The sequence below is a fragment of the Nelusetta ayraudi genome, unplaced genomic scaffold (genome assembly GCF_046127955.1).
Source record: "Nelusetta ayraudi isolate G7.1 ecotype Tasmania unplaced genomic scaffold, CSIRO-AGI_Nayr_v1 ptg000033l, whole genome shotgun sequence".
Taxonomy (NCBI): Eukaryota; Metazoa; Chordata; class Actinopteri; order Tetraodontiformes; family Monacanthidae; genus Nelusetta; species Nelusetta ayraudi.
Window position 1 is genome coordinate 594,772 of NW_027466083.1, and position 16,948 is coordinate 611,719.

At 39.1% G+C, this 16,948-nt stretch overlaps 1 protein-coding gene and 1 long non-coding RNA gene across 2 annotated transcripts in view; one reads left to right on the forward strand and one right to left on the reverse strand.

Annotated features, from left to right (window-relative positions):
- The window catches only part of LOC142891658 (uncharacterized), a 17,728-nt gene extending 1,372 nt beyond the window's left edge, over positions 1–16,356 (reverse strand). The window contains exons 1-5 of the long non-coding RNA XR_012927306.1: positions 16,295–16,356; positions 16,037–16,192; positions 1,838–1,894; positions 1,142–1,226; positions 675–830 (exon numbers count right to left, since the gene is read on the reverse strand). This is a non-coding gene — a long non-coding RNA (uncharacterized LOC142891658). The remainder of the gene's footprint in view (positions 1–674; positions 831–1,141; positions 1,227–1,837; positions 1,895–16,036; positions 16,193–16,294) is intronic.
- LOC142891656 (myosin-7-like) lies at positions 3,549–13,771 on the forward strand. Its single transcript, XM_076031342.1, has 37 exons — positions 3,549–3,764; positions 3,841–3,984; positions 4,101–4,257; positions 4,341–4,368; positions 4,454–4,562; positions 4,667–4,759; positions 4,836–4,899; positions 4,998–5,096; positions 5,179–5,282; positions 5,360–5,498; positions 5,609–5,727; positions 5,846–5,995; positions 6,210–6,380; positions 6,466–6,785; positions 6,883–6,955; positions 7,034–7,239; positions 7,353–7,476; positions 7,790–7,926; positions 8,170–8,425; positions 8,516–8,758; positions 8,841–9,017; positions 9,093–9,238; positions 9,342–9,432; positions 9,512–9,901; positions 10,027–10,153; positions 10,251–10,369; positions 10,462–10,658; positions 10,750–10,933; positions 11,044–11,209; positions 11,287–11,411; positions 11,529–11,837; positions 11,906–12,109; positions 12,205–12,501; positions 12,605–12,709; positions 12,819–12,914; positions 13,216–13,350; positions 13,651–13,771. Exons 1-37 carry the CDS (start codon positions 3,564–3,566, stop codon positions 13,669–13,671), a joined length of 5,826 nt encoding a protein of 1,941 aa, XP_075887457.1. The 5' UTR covers positions 3,549–3,563; the 3' UTR covers positions 13,672–13,771.
- Positions 16,357–16,948: the final 592 nt, after the last annotated feature.

The following is a 16,948-nucleotide window of genomic DNA, read 5'->3' on the forward strand; positions in this document are numbered from 1 at the left end:
TACTACTTGACAATCTTTGTAATGCATTCACTTTTGTTATTTTACAGAGATAGACACTTGTCTCTGTCTGAGCAGTAACACATTTCACACATGGACTAATAGATTGAATAATTTTAAGGTTTTGAAAAATTACAGAGCTGCTCATTTAAGAAAAGCAATATACAATAAGACAATAATTAAATAGTATTTTCTCACCGCAACGTTGTCTACTATTGATTCACACAAAGAGGTGGTATTAATAGCCTATTGCCAATGCGAATACTCACGACATGTGATAGGTTTGACATTGTGGTAAACTAACAATCTAAACATAATGTAAATTACAATTCAAACAAACTTGTTCAGAATTATTTCACACCTTATATAATGCTATAGAGCCCCCAAATTTACACAATAACTTCCTCAAACATTTTGATTTATTACAATTTGAAAGAGATTTTATCTGTCAAGACATACGATTACATTATTACATTTTAGATCTTGATTTTCTAATTATATCTACCGGTAGCTGATATTTTAAGTATTAGTTTAGACACACTGTTTTGACAGTATTGTCATGCATAACATAAAATGTTTAAAAACAAACAAACAAATTCCAAAGAAAAAGTCAATATTAAGATACTAGTTCTTAAATTCACATTTGGTTTAATCAGATAGCACTCAGCATGACTTACTGTGTAATATGTCTTTGAGATGAACGAGCTGTGAGGCTGCCATCACACAGAAGACACTACCTCTCATCAGTGGTAGAAGAAGCTGCGGGATGGGCAGTCATCGGCTTGGCACCATGTGCAGCATCACACGCTGACCTTGAAGCTGCGTGACACATCCTTTAAGGGTAGCGGATTAGCAGAGATTAGCAGATAAAAATAAACGCCACTGTGTTATTCTTTGTAATTTGAAATCAAACCCTAACAGAGCCACAGAAGCATCTTGGTTTATCTTTCTGCTGATCCATTTAGACTTTACAACCTAAAAACATAATTTGCTTTGTGCGATGACTTGCTCCAATATTAGACTGTGATGTCTGGAATCACCTCAGGATCTCAAAACATGTATGAGATGGCACCAACAATAGCAGATCAAAGGGCACCATTTGTTCTTTCCATCACAGGTTTGGGCCGCTGATAATTGGTCTTACCTAACTCTGGTTACGGCTCGGTCACGACACAGCAAGAAGGGCATCAAAGCCAGGAGGGACAGATGACAGACAGTTTCCACGGGGACTCAGACAGCTGACAATGAGAACACACCCAACACTTCAGCGGAAAGCTGTCTACAACTCTCGCAATGTCATCTACACCACCAGTCAAAAGTTTGGACACACCTCGTCATGCAATTTTTTATTATTTTTGTTTTTTAATCTTAACAAATTTCTACACAGTAGATAGAGACTGAAGACATCAAATACTGTATATGAGCAAGATATATGTAATTATGCAGCAAAGAAGAATTGAAATATAAAACATGTTTGAATTATTTGACACTTTTATTGTTTCCTACATAATTCCATGTGCGTTCATACGTAGTTTTGATGCCTTCAGTGAGAAACTGCAATGTCAATAGTCGTGAGAATGAAAGAAAAGACATTCAATTCACAGGATGTGTCCAAACTGTTGACTGCTGGTGGATACGGACATATATATCTATTGTGACTGCGTTTGTGTGTGTGCACATGCCAGTTAAGTCAATATATTGTGTGTAATATGTGAATGAAAAATAGTCCCTCATTGTATTTTATCACTGACACATACTATTATTAACGTATTAAAAAACAGCCAAAACCCTGAAAAGCGTCCAAGAATAAAGGTACATTCCAATGAAATATACCAGGCACTCCACCTGCTATTCCATATCCGTCATGACATCAAAGGCACAGCACTTCACTTCTTGCCTGGAAAAAAAATGGAGAGAAGAATTTCACAGGGTTATCTTTGTCCTCAAGGCCAAAGGAAAGGGACGGCCGCCATGACGACAACATGAGACAATGGCTGTTTGCCTTTCTGGGCAGAACAGTGGTGAGTGATAATTTGACGTCCCTGACCTTAGTTCTCAGTCAACGGCAGCAGCAACATGTCTTGCTGATGAAGTGCAACTTCTCGCCTTCCTATAATTGACCGGCATTTAACTTGAGCTTTTGATTAGAACAAGTCGAGATCTTATGCCACACAACAATATTTGCGCAACAAATTAGCTTGTAAGTTGACCCCATTGTGAACTGACTGCTGCCACTGCAAGACAATTTAGACTAATGAAACTTAAAATATATAATATATATATATATATACATATATATATATATATATATATATATACATATATATATATATTTTTTTTTTTTTGTAGTTTTTTACTATTTTTTAGTTTGTCAGTTATCCAACAGTTATGGGATGAACTTTTCAGAAAAGTCAGAGTGGATTTAGTAACTTTTCAGTTTTGTTGTTACCCAGTGTACCTATCAACAACAACCAAAGAGAACTTAGAAAATGTGTGAAATGTAGGAAGCGCTTGTCATAATTTCATTGTGTAACTAACATCAGGATATTTTCAGAAAAAAAAACCCACTGGACAGATATATTTCTCTGTTTTTTTTTTACTCACTTAAAAAAATCTAACTCTGTTCAATCAGACTGAACAAATTAAAAAAAAAATATGACTGCTTGTAGAAATTAATATGCATAAAACCTACGTCACTTGGTGTGAAGCCTGCCTCTGATCTCCACCTCTTACCCTCCCCTCTCTTTGCACCTATTGTCCTCGCTTTGCTTGTCACAAGGTGAAAGCAACAAATAGCAGCGCCACACTAAGTCCAATTTGGGGACAGCTTTTTTTAATGTACAACCTTTCTGCAATAAAATCAACACCATATTTGGTCAATAAACATCCTTTATTAAGGGAGGCGGGTGGCTGTCAGCGACAGGGCTCATTTCTTCTCTTATAAAGGTTTAGAGTCAAAGGTAAGTAAGGAATCATATTATTATTATTATTATTAATCATATATTTTCCATGGCTGAGTGAGGTAAAACATTTGTTTGACATTTGCTTTCTGAGCTATTGCTAATTTTTATGAATAACTGTAATGTATACTTGAAAGGAACTGTACTGTGTTTCGTGAAATATTTTTGTTTTTTTTCTGCGTAGGAAGAAGGTGACAGTCGAGTTTTCTTTTGACTCAAATCTCCGACTTCCCAGGTGACTTTAGAGTCTATCTGAAAACATAACAAAACTTGAGAACATTTAATCATTTGCTTTTTGAGTGTAATTCTTAATTCACTGCGATGTGATCATGAAGACAGAAAGAGTGTTCACGTGCTGAAACTGTGCACCATTATTATTTTTTGACATTTACATGTATCTATGCAATCCCTACATTGTCTATAATAATAATAATAATAATAATAATAATAATAATAATAATGATAATAATAACATGAAAGTTTATTTATGTTGCACCTTCCTCCGACAGCAGTTAGAAAGTGCTTTACATATTAATATTTGATAACGATGAAATTGTTCCAAGTAATTGTTCCAACTTTTTTTTTTTGCCATGGGACAGTTGAACAATGGGTGATGCTGCCATGGCAGAGTTTGGCCCTGCTGCTCCTTATCTAAGGAAGTCAGACAGGGAGCGCTTAGAGGCCCAAACTCGGATCTTTGACATGAAGAAGGAGTGCTTTGTTCCTGACCCAGAGGTTGAGTACGTCAAAGCATCCATTACCAGCCGAGATGGTGACAAAGTCACCGCCAATACTGAGTTTGGAAAGGTATGCACATTGAAGGCCATGATTTAGCAGAAACGTAGATATAGATCTATCTGACATGTCTTTTTGTTTTTAATAGACTGTGACAGTGAAGGAGTGCGACGTCCACCCTCAGAACCCGCCAAAGTTTGATAAAATTGAAGACATGGCCATGTTCACCTTCCTTCACGAGCCTGCTGTGCTGTTTAACCTCAAAGAGCGTTACGCAGCATGGATGATCTATGTGAGTAGAGACGTCAAAAACCATGATGAAGAGACGTGAGCGCAGAATAACAATTTTACATTGTTAGAATCATAAAAGGGGATTATTTAATTTCTTCCTTTTTCTAAATGTGTCAGACCTACTCAGGGCTCTTCTGTGTGACTGTCAACCCCTACAAGGGGCTGCCCGTCTACAACCAGGAAGTGGTTGTTGCTTACAGGGGGAAGAAGAGGAGTGAAGCTCCTCCTCACATCTTCTCCATCTCTGACAATGCCTACCAGTACATGCTGGCAGGTAGGTGGTTGTCATTTGCCTTCAGTTTGTTCTTTTAATCTTTGCATTTCGTGTTTAAAAGCTGCTTTTGTTCTTCTTGACAGACAGAGAAAACCAGTCAATCCTCATCACGTAAGACATACAAATCACAAATGTCTCTGTCAGACTCAAGGATGTTGCCATAAATTGTTTTCTCTCGTCTTCCTTCTGTTCTTAGTGGAGAATCTGGTGCTGGAAAGACTGTTAACACCAAACGTGTCATTCAGTACTTTGCCAGCATTGCTGCCGTTCCAGGTGGCAAGAAAGATGCCTCTGCTGAAAAGAAGGTATTTTTGTATACGTTTGCCAACAAGGATAAACGTTAAAATATTTTTTATACCCCCCCCAACACACAGAACAAGAGTAAGAACAAATGTGTTGTTTTTTTCAGGGGACCCTGGAGGATCAAATCATCCAGGCTAATCCTGCTCTTGAGGCCTTTGGAAATGCCAAGACCATCAGGAATGACAACTCCTCCAGATTTGTGAATATCTATTGGATTCTTCATTCTTTTTCTGAAACAAAGTGACACCTCATTCTGAAGACTATTTTTTTCTTAGGGTAAATTCATCCGCATTCATTTTGATAATCGAGGAAAGTTAGCCTCTGCTGACATAGAAACATGTAAGTCTACTGGATTCCCAACTGGTGATAAAAAAAAAACCCTCTCACTTTTAAGATCATTTATGCCTTGACACCATAGCTAATTTTCTTTGTTACAGACCTCTTGGAAAAGTCTCGAGTGACTTATCAGCTCAAAGCTGAGAGGGACTACCATATTTTCTACCAGATTTTGTCACAGGCAAAGCCTGAACTTCTGGGTAGATATCTACAGATCTCAATCCTTAGTATTAAAATATTTGAATGGCACAAAGCATATCACTTCTGTATTTTTTCCCCCAGAGATGTTGCTTATCACCAACAACCCCTATGACTACGCCTTCATCTCCCAAGGAGAGACAACAGTAACTTCTATTAACGATTCTGAAGAGCTGATGGCAACTGATGTAAGTTAAAGTGAAAAATAATATGTCTTGTCCAAGTGCAAAAATAAGTGAATACAATTTTTTAATGGAAAACACAGGATGCCTTCGATGTTCTGGGCTTCACTCAAGAAGAAAAGAACAGCATCTACAAACTGACTGGTGCCATCATGCATCATGGCAACATGAAGTTTAAGCAGAAGCAACGAGAAGAGCAGGCAGAGGCTGATGGAACTGAAGGTGAGAAGCAATTTTGAATTTGAACATACTTATTGTGTTAAACAATGCATAATTAAGAGGGAAAACATGATGATGACTGTGAGGAACTGATGTCACAATTACCTCAATAGATGCTGATAAAGTCGCTTATCTGATGGGCCTGAACTCAGCAGACCTAATAAAAGGTCTTTGTCACCCGAGAGTTAAAGTAGGAAATGAGTGGGTCACCAAAGGACAAAATGTTGCTCAGGTAAAAGATTATAACTTTAGTATTTACATTAAAAAAACAGCTAGTAATAAGATCTTTTTCATTAAAAAATGACAAATGACAAAAGTGTTTTTTTTTCCTTTGTGTATTTCCATTTTAGGTGAACTACGCAATTGGCGCACTGTCTAAGTCAGTGTATGAGAAGATGTTTTTGTGGATGGTGGTGAGAATCAACCAATCCCTGGAAACCAAGCAGCCTCGCCAGTATTTCATTGGTGTACTGGACATTGCTGGATTTGAGATCTTTGAGGTGACTATGAAAGATTCTAAAGTCAATAATATGAACCATAATTATCAACCATACACACACACACACACACACACACACACACACACACACACACACACACACACACACACACACACACACACACACACACACACACACGTGTAAACAAACAAACAAACATAGAAAAAAACAAAAACAATATTTGACCGGGTGGTACCAAACTATTTCATTCCAGTTCAACACCTTTGAGCAGCTGTGCATCAACTTCACCAATGAAAAACTGCAACAGTTTTTCAACCACCACATGTTTGTGCTGGAGCAGGAAGAATACAAGAAAGAGGGTATTGAGTGGACCTTCATTGATTTTGGTATGGACCTGCAGGCCTGTATTGACCTAATTGAGAAGGTGAGCCAATGGTGTGCGTGCTCCTGGATGACACTGAAAACCAATGAATCAAACAAGAATGTGACACTTTTCTTGGTCTCATCAGCCAATGGGAATCATGTCCATCCTTGAAGAGGAGTGCATGTTCCCCAAAGCTTCTGATGCCACCTTCAAAGCCAAGCTGTATGACAACCATCTGGGCAAATCCAGCAATTTCCAGAAGCCAAGAATTGTCAAAGGGAAACCAGAGGCCCACTTTGCCCTGGTTCACTACGCTGGCACTGTTGATTATAACATCAACAACTGGCTGGTGAAGAACAAAGACCCTCTGAATGAGACGGTTGTTGGACTCTACCAGAAGTCGACAGTTAAACTTCTTGCTATACTCTTTGCAAATTATGCTGGAGCGGATTCAGGTACCAATGAATATTCTGACTATTCTCATCGATTTAATGTAAGCTTTTTTGAAGTTTACTTTCTCCACATTTTATTTTTTTAATTTCTTTTGTCAAAATTTAGCTACGTCAGAGGAAGGCAAAAAAGAAAAGAAGAAGAAGAAGGGGTCATCTTTCCAGACAGTATCTGCCCTTCATAGGGTAATGCATTACTATGACATCATTTTCATTTGTATGTTGATTTGAATGATTCTAAATCTTTCAACATTGTCATTATAGGAGAATCTGAACAAACTGATGACCAACTTGAGGTCCACTCACCCGCACTTTGTACGCTGCATCATCCCCAATGAGACCAAGACTCCTGGGGCCATGGAGAATCCTCTGGTGATGCACCAGCTGCGTTGTAACGGTGTGCTGGAAGGTATCAGGATCTGCAGGAAGGGATTCCCCAACAGGATCCTCTATGGAGATTTTAAACAAAGGTTGGTTTTACCTAACAAAGCCAAGTTTATTTCCTTTGCAGCACAGATACAGTAGATTGAGTTCCGTATAAGGCAAAAATGCTAACTGCTGTTTTATCATCCTCATTATAAAGATACCGCATTTTAAATCCAAGTGCCATCCCTGAGGGACAGTTTATTGATAATAAAAAAGCTTCAGAGAAGCTTTTGGGATCCTTGGACATAGACCACAGCCAATACAGGCTTGGGCACACCAAGGTCAGTGACGGGTTGCATACATTTCCAAATGTTAGAAAGCACTGCTGGGGTAATAAACAGGCCTAAAACTAAATAAATGTCTTTACAATTGCAATAATAATTACAAATATTCTTAGTTATACCCTTCCACTACTGTTCACGGTATATCATGCTATATACCTGAGACAAATTTAGCAAATTACCATTTAAATGCATATCACACATTGATGTGAAAAAATGTTCTTCAAAAATAAATTAACAAAGGTAATTTAATCTCTCTCTTTTTTTTTTTTTTTTTTTTTTTTTTTTTTTTTTTTTCAATTTTTTAAAAAAGGTGTTCTTTAAAGCTGGTCTGCTTGGTCTACTGGAAGAGATGCGAGATGATCGTCTAGCTTTAATCATCACAAGGATCCAAGCAAGATCAAGAGGTGTACTAGCAAGAATTGAATTCCAAAAGATTGTAGAACGCAGGTAAATGCAGTAGTCTGAAGGATAGAAGCTGGTAACCAGCCAGATAGTGAACTTTACACTGAATTACAATGAATATGAAGGTCGTCATTGAGTCAAGCAATGTTATTTCTAACATTTATTGTCATTTAAATTACTGCTGAGTTTTAGAATTTTCACTTCTGATTGTTGTGCAGTCGTGCATTGTGCACTAATGTTGTGGAACTTAAAACCTACAGTGACATCCTTTTGCATTAACCTCCACAGGGATGCATTACTTGTCATCCAATGGAATATTCGTGCTTTCATGGGGGTCAAGAATTGGCCCTGGATGAAGATGTATTTCAAGATCAAACCTCTGCTAAAATCAGCTGAGACTGAAAAGGAGATGGCCAACATGAAGGAGGAATTCCTAAAGCTGAAAGAGGCTTATGCAAAATCTGAGGCTCGAAGAAAGGAACTGGAGGAAAAAACGGTCACTCTTCTCCAAGAGAAGAATGACCTGCAGCTCCAAGTTCAATCCGTATGTTTGAAACTCAGAACAAAAACAATGCCAATTCTATCTAAATTCAAAATAAACAAATAAAAACACCTGCCATTTGAATCCTTCTAGGAGCAAGACAATCTTTGTGATGCTGAAGAAAGATGTGAAGGGCTGATCAAGAGCAAGATCCAACTTGAAGCCAAAATCAAAGAGTTTACAGAACGACTGGAGGACGAGGAGGAGATGAATGCTGAGCTAACAGCAAAGAAGAGGAAGCTGGAGGATGAGTGCTCTGAGCTGAAGAAAGACATCGATGACTTAGAGTTGACTCTGGCCAAGGTGGAGAAGGAGAAGCACGCCACTGAGAACAAGGTACCACAGAGTGTTTTTGGATAATTATTTGTGACTACATGGCATCAGTGTCTAAACCATGAAATGCCTTAAACAACAACAGGTGAAAAACCTGACTGAGGAAATGGCAGCTCTTGATGAAATCATCGCCAAGCTGACCAAGGAGAAGAAAGCCTTACAGGAAGCTCATCAGCAAACCCTGGATGACCTGCAGTGTGAAGAAGACAAAGTCAACACTCTGACCAAGGCCAAAACTAAGCTGGAGCAGCAAGTGGACGATGTATGAACCAGTATGATCAAGTAAATCTATGAAGTGGAAGTAAAAACTAAAGATATTTATATTATATTTTTCCAGCTCGAAGGATCCCTTGAGCAGGAGAAGAAAGTGAGGATGGACCTGGAAAGAGCAAAGCGAAAGCTTGAGGGTGACCTCAAATTAGCTCAAGAAACTGTTATGGACTTGGAAAATGACAAACAGCAACTTGAAGAGAGGCTGAAAAAGTAAACCAATAACCGCACTTTTAGAAGGACAAATGCATTCATTAAAGATTGTGAACTTCATAATCGTTACCTTTATGATATTTTATCATATTTCCATTCACAGAAAAGATTTTGAAATCAGCCAACTCAATGGCAAAATCGAAGACGAACAGGCAATGTGTGCCCAGCTCCAAAAAAAATTGAAGGAGTTGCAAGTGAGTGCAAATGAGAAGAGCAAAGCAGGTTTTGCATGAATTCAGCAGCCATTGAAAATGTGGCTTGCTCTTGGTCTAGGCTCGCATTGAGGAGCTTGAGGAAGAGCTGGAGGCCGAGCGAGCTGCCAGAGCCAAGGTGGAGAAGCAGAGAGCAGACCTGGCCAGAGAGTTGGAGGAGATCAGTGAGAGACTGGAGGAGGCCGGTGGAGCGACAGCTGCCCAGATTGAGATGAACAAGAAAAGAGAAGCCGAGTTCCTGAAGCTACGCAGAGACCTTGAAGAGGCCACTCTGCAGCATGAAGCTACTGCTACCACACTCAGGAAGAAACAAGCCGACAGTGTGGCCGACCTGGGAGAGCAGATTGACAACCTGCAGAGAGTCAAGCAGAAACTGGAGAAGGAGAAGAGTGAGCTCAGACTGGAGCTGGATGATGTCGTCTCTAATATGGAACAAATTGTCAAGTCGAAGGTAAAAGATGTAGATTATTTTCTGACCGCTTGGTTGGCATTTTATGCAACTAAAAACATCTTCAGTTGTCATATTATTTTTTGAAGTTCTTGTTGCTTTTCAACATGTATGAATTCTGTGTACAGAACAATTTCGAAAAAATGTGCAGGTCACTGGAGGACCAAATGCATGAATATAAAACAAAGTCAGAGGAGGGACAGCGTGCCAACAATGACCTCAACATGCAGAAAGCAAAGCTTCAGACAGAAAATGGTCAGCACTAAACTTAACAGTCTGGGTGTATAGATGCTTTGTTTGAGACAAGACATTTAGACATTGTGTTGTAATTTGATTGTCTTTGAAACTTTAGGGGAACTTTCAAGACAAATTGAGGAAAAGGACTCCCTGGTGTCACAACTTACCAGAGGAAAACAATCCTACACCCAACAAATTGAAGATCTTAAAAGGCAACTCGAGGAAGAAGTTAAGGTGAAAAGCACAGATCATTTATATACAGTACATATACTGTATATGTTTAACTTCATTGAGTTCACGAGGCTCAAGACCTGCTCTCATTTCAGGCAAAGAATGCATTGGCCCATGCAGTGCAGTCTTCTCGCCATGACTGCGACCTGCTCAGAGAACAATTTGAAGAGGAGCAGGAGGCCAAGGCCGAACTGCAGCGCGGCATGTCCAAGGCCAACTCTGAGGTGGCTCAGTGGAGAACCAAGTATGAAACTGATGCCATCCAGAGAACTGAGGAACTGGAAGAGGCAAAGTCAGTCCAATGAGTGAATTGCACCAATTCATTTGTGGTTCTCATAATCAATAGAATTATAGGCTTACACAATTTACAAAATGATTTCCAGGAAGAAGCTGGCTCAGCGTCTCCAGGATGCCGAGGAGGCTGTTGAAGCAGTGAACGCCAAGTGTTCCTCTCTGGAGAAGACCAAACACAGGCTGCAGAATGAGATTGAAGATCTCATGGTAGATGTGGAGAGGTCGAATGCTGCTGCTGCTGCTCTGGACAAGAAGCAAAGGAACTTTGACAAGGTGGAATAAAAAGATGGCAGATTGAAAATGGCATTTTTAGACCAAACGATGATGGCTCTTAAATTGTTTCATTTAAATTCCTCAATGCAATTATCCAAACTGTCCCATAGATTTTGGCAGAGTGGAAGCAAAAGTATGAAGAGTGTCAGTGTGAGTTGGAGAGCTCCCAGAAGGAGGCCAGGTCTCTGAGCACTGAACTCTTCAAACTCAAGAACTCCTATGAGGAATCTCTGGAACATCTAGAGACCATGAAGAGAGAGAATAAGAATCTTCAGGGTGAGGAGTCTTTGTCAAGCCTTTGTCAAATCTCCAGCTACAGCAGGAAATCTTAAAATTCTGTACTTTCTTCCTAGAGGAAATATCTGACCTCACTGAGCAAATTGGTGAGGGTGGAAAGAGTATTCATGAGCTGGAGAAAATCCGGAAACAGCTGGAGCAAGAAAAATCTGACATACAGACAGCTTTAGAAGAAGCAGAGGTATGGTAAAGTTTTAATTTCTAGAAATCTCTAATCATTTTTTTCTAACATTTAAATCTATTGTTTTCCCTCAACATTTTCACCTCATTTTAACATTCAAAACCAACATCATTTTAGGCATCACTGGAGCACGAGGAAGGGAAAATTCTACGGGTCCAGCTTGAATTCAACCAGGTCAAGGCTGAAATTGAACGCAAACTGGCTGAGAAAGACGAGGAGATGGAGCAGAGCAAGAGGAACCTGCAGAGGACAATCGACACCCTGCAGAGCTCTCTTGAAACCGAGACCCGCAGCAGGAATGAGGCCCTGCGTCTGAAGAAGAAGATGGAGGGTGACCTCAATGAGATGGAGATCCAGCTCAGCCAGGCCAACAGGCAGGCGGCTGAGGCTCAGAAACAACTCAAATCAATTCATGCACATCTGAAGGTAAGAAAGAGACTCAGGTCTTCTGAATCTGAATCTGCAGCCTCCAATTGGGCTCATGTTTTCTCCAGGATGCTCAGCTGCAGCTGGATGAGTCTCTCAGGGCCAACGAAGACATGAAGGAAAACGTTGCCATTGTTGAGAGACGCAACAACCTGCTGCAAGCTGAGGTGGAGGAACTGAGAGCTGCTCTGGAGCAAACTGAAAGAGGTCGTAAACTGGCTGAGCAAGAGTTGCTGGATGTTAGTGAGAGGGTGCAGCTACTGCACTCACAGGTAAGACCGAAACCCACATCAGCACCACTAATGGAGGAAAACTACATTCCATAACAATCACATGATGTCCAACATTATCTATTCTTACATCCCAGAATACCAGTCTGATCAACCACAAGAAGAAACTGGAAGGTGATACTTCCCAACTTCAGACTGAAGTGGAGGAAGCAGTGCAGGAGTGCAGAAATGCTGAGGAGAAGGCCAAGAAGGCCATCACTGATGCTGCCATGATGGCAGAGGAGCTGAAGAAGGAGCAGGACACCAGCGCTCACCTGGAGCGCATGAAGAAGAACATGGAGCAAACTATCAAAGATCTGCAGCATCGCCTGGATGAAGCTGAGCAGATCGCCATGAAGGGAGGAAAGAAGCAGGTGCAGAAGATGGAAGCCAGGGTAAGCATAAAGATTTAAAACACTAAGCTGCTGTGTGTAAATTGGCGTTGTTGGATTGTTGATGTTATGCCTTTCACAGTCATCAAACCTTCTATTCTTGCAGATCAAGGAGCTTGAAAATGAGGTGGAAAGTGAACAAAAAAAGTCTAGTGAGGCTGTGAAAGGAGTGAGGAAATATGAAAGACGTATCAAGGAGCTGACCTATCAGGTACCTTTTAGTTACTAACATTTTTGATAGATTTACAATCTATGATCCTCAACTCAACAGAAATAAGTGAAATCCCTTGTGTGTGTGTGTTTTTTTTTAAATTAATTAGACTGAAGAAGACCGTAAAAATCTTGCTCGTCTTCAAGATTTGGTGGACAAACTTCAGTTAAAGGTCAAATCTTATAAGAGGACTGCTGAGGAGGCGGTAAGTGCCATACTACTACTACTACTACTACTACTACTACTACTACAACTAATAACAATAATGATAATGATAATGATAATGATAATAATAATAATAATAATGATAATGATAATGATAATGATAATAATAATAATAATAATAATAATAATAATAATAATGATAATGATAATGATAATAATAATAATAATAATTATAATAATAATAATAATCTTTCAAACCTTTGTTTTGTCAGAAAAACTCAACTTTATATGATGCTACATTCATTTCAATGTATCCCAACGTGTATGTGTGTGCTCTCTAGGAGGAACAGGCCAACAATAACCTTACAAAGTTCCGTAAACTCCAACATGAGCTCGATGAGGCTGAAGAGAGAGCTGATATTGCTGAGTCGCAAGTCAACAAGCTTCGAGCCAAGAGCCGAGACGTGGGGGTCAAAGTCAGTATAGATGTTCTGTAGATGCATTTATCATGATCTAATTTGAATCATATCTAAGAGTGCCACTCTTCTTAAATATAATCTGTGTATATTTGTCTCTATGTATAAAGATATGTAGAAAATGCAATTTCAGAGAAGTTAGTTCCAATAAACCTACATTTAAAAAAACTTGTTCAAGGAGCCATGAGTCCAACTTTGGTTTCCTCAAGAAAATGTATAATTTACACAAAATAACACAAATACAATTTACCTAACCTAATCATCCAAAGCCTCTTCATTTTTTTTTCTTTCTTTTTCCAGAAAGGACTAGATGGCCAGTGACGAGTCTCCAAAAGTGTTATTTCTGAGACATCAGCTCCCTCAGTAATGATGTCTCCCTAACCTTTAATCTTGTTCACTAGAATAAACATGTTGAACATTTCAGTTTGTTGACTTTTATTTTAAAATACTTGTTGTGTAATAAGTCTAAGTACAAGAAAAAATACTTTTTATGGTTAAAACTGTTGCAATAAGAGTATGAGTATACGTGCACCACATTTCAAGTGTCAATCACGCTACATAATACGTCATCAGAAAATATTACATAATTACGCTCAGTGTACAACGTGAACAAATACTATGAGTTCATGTCTCCTTGAGGTACCTCTGTAACTCAGTGCTGGACCTCACAGAGTGGTCCATTCAATCTGACTTGCTGTGACCTGCTAGGTAAAATCAACTATTCTATTATAATCAAGACTGACATTCATATCAGTAAGACTGCTGTAGAAAAAGCTGATGGTGGGCTTGATTAAATTTTGATCTCTATTCCTGGCAGTTGGCTAGTGTGATTCTTTGCTCCAGGGTTCTATCAAATAAAACCTTTGCATAAACTTCGGAGTCTTGCAGATGTTTGCTGATTAAATGGGACCCACTGATTACAGTGTCCTCGCTCAAAAGAACTCATTGACTGTTTTTTTTTTTTAAAGATGGATGAACTCATCATGATGTCACCCGTTGTTAAGCAAACTCCTGTTTTAAAGCTAGAGATTGGTTTCACAGTGAGCGCCATCTTGAGGCCTTGGGATTTTTTTTTTTTTTTTTAACTAAAATATTCCATTTTTAGATGTGTAGTTGGTACCACAGGTGAGCAGTTATTGAGATGTGAGCGTTGCAGTGTGTATCCAACACCCTTCCAGCTGCGGGTGATGCGACTGCACTTGGCTACGAAACTGTAGCCACAACCACGACTTTAAGCCCACTTTTAAGCAGGATTTAGGCCAAATTGGACAAAATCGACGATTACTTATTCAATTTTGTTTTTACTCACAATTTGAACCAACCACACTTGTAAAGGCCATGACCATTTATTGCTCCTTTCCATATTGACAGCCAGTCACTTTTGTTCTTTTTACAACCCCTCCTGGCCAAACACTATAATGCAGGTATTTTGGTAATGCTGCATTGGCTTCTCTCACTCACTCACTCACTCACTCACTCACTCACTCACTCACTCACTCACACACTCACTCACTCACTCACACACTCACTCACACACACACACACACACACACACACACACACACACACACACACACACACACACACACACACACTTCACTCTATGGGCAGTGTCTGGGTGAAAGTAATTGGTTGTAGCATCTGCACGACAGCTTGCCATTTCTTCGAAAGATACCTTATTTTCTTCTTTTTTTTTCCTTTTAGGATTGATACATGTTTCCAATGTATCACAGCAAAGGTGTCACATTATTTTGCTATGACAACTAATTTCAAATGTATGTATTTTTTCTATTACATCTTCATCTTTCATTTACAATCATCTAGATTTGTCAAATGCATCATCATCATTTCATGAATTTTTTCCACCTCATCAATATAATGCATTGTAAAATCTGCAGGGTTTTTCTTATACTATGTTTTAACTAAAAAGTCAGCAACAAGACATGTATAAAATATCATGTGTATCCTATATATATGTAGTTTCCCAATTTGGAATAAATAAAGTACATCTATCTATCTATCCCATTTGACAGAGGAGTGCAAACTACAGGATGTACATGACAACGACGTAGCAACATTAGAGGTATTGGGTATCAGCCACATTCCAGTAACCACAATAAAGCAGTCATATGATGACAGCAGGATTGATCAATTTATCCTGGTTATGCTGACCAAATTATTGCACCTGATGTATGTAACACTGACACTTTGTCCTCGCTTGTCCTACTATTCGCTTGTCATGTTGCTTTTAGTGACAATGTATTGACTCCATTATAAAGACTTGTTTGCTAAAAATCAACACAACTGTGCTGAAGAAATAAAGGCATTTTATTATTCAAAGGAAAATGCCTTGGTGTTTTCTTTTATATATTTTAAGTCAGACAATAAATCAAACGCATATGGGCATGTTTATGATGACAATTTAGTTGAAATTAGATTAGATTAGCCTTAAATAATCAATCTTTGGGAAATGTAATTGCTACTACAGCTCTCTACAGAGAGGATAAAATATGGATAAGACAAAATTTCAAATGAAGACAACGCACTATATACAAATAGGGACAGAAACCGAAGGAACATAGATACTGTATACAAAAAAAAATTACAGTAGCGTCCAATAATTGTATCCAGACATGTATTGTAGCAATCTCTAAAGGTCTCTGAGAGGAAATTCAAAACTACAAACCTTCAAATTGGCTGTAGTGTAGTGAGTATTGGGCGCCAGCAACCATGGATCTTCTTTTTGCCAGATGAGGGAGGGCTTGCTGAGGCAGAGAGGAGAGGCAGTCTTGACAAAGACATCCATCTGCCTGACAGGAGAAAGAAATTTCTCCAGGATACACTTAAAATGCAAGAAACACAATATCAAAAATCAAAAGGGGATGTGTAATAGAGCAAATAATAAAAGCTCAAAATGGTCAACAGTAGTTTTTGATTCATTTACCCTGTACTGGCCATGCTGTCATCAGGAGAAAGTGACATTAGTCCATCCAGACGTTCTCCCTCTGAACAAATGAGGAGAAGAAAAGCCAAGTGAGCCATAACTTCTCACGTCTAACTGAACTCAACACCCTCTTAAAAGTGACCTTGCACATAACAAAGCAAACAAACACCATCAATAGTTTTGGTAGGTCAAGTTTCCAACTTAAGTTATAGAAGGCCCCTCACACCTTCCCTTGTGAGTTCACGTGCTTGTAAAAGTCAAAGATACAAGGACCGGGACAGCTGGGAATGAGACCTTCAGTGGATGGCGGAATGCTCTGCTAGAGCTTGGAATAGATCGAGGGGTAAGTTAAAGAGAGGGAAATTTAGAACCAAGGCAAGCAAAACAATTCCCATGACAATAGGTTGTGATATAAAAAAGAAAAGGTCACAGTTCAGGTCACACTTTTTGTATGTGAATTTTTTTTCCCCGTCATTGTAGGAAAATAATACCAGAAGCTTTGACAATCTCACGGCTGTCGTCATTTATAACTGCTGCACGACAATATTTCCTAAATGCAAGACACAGCGGCTGCTTTAACTCACCTGCTGCTACGTGTCAAAAACAAAGAAAAGTCTGACCCATGTCACAAGCTGTCTCATATGAACAGCCAAG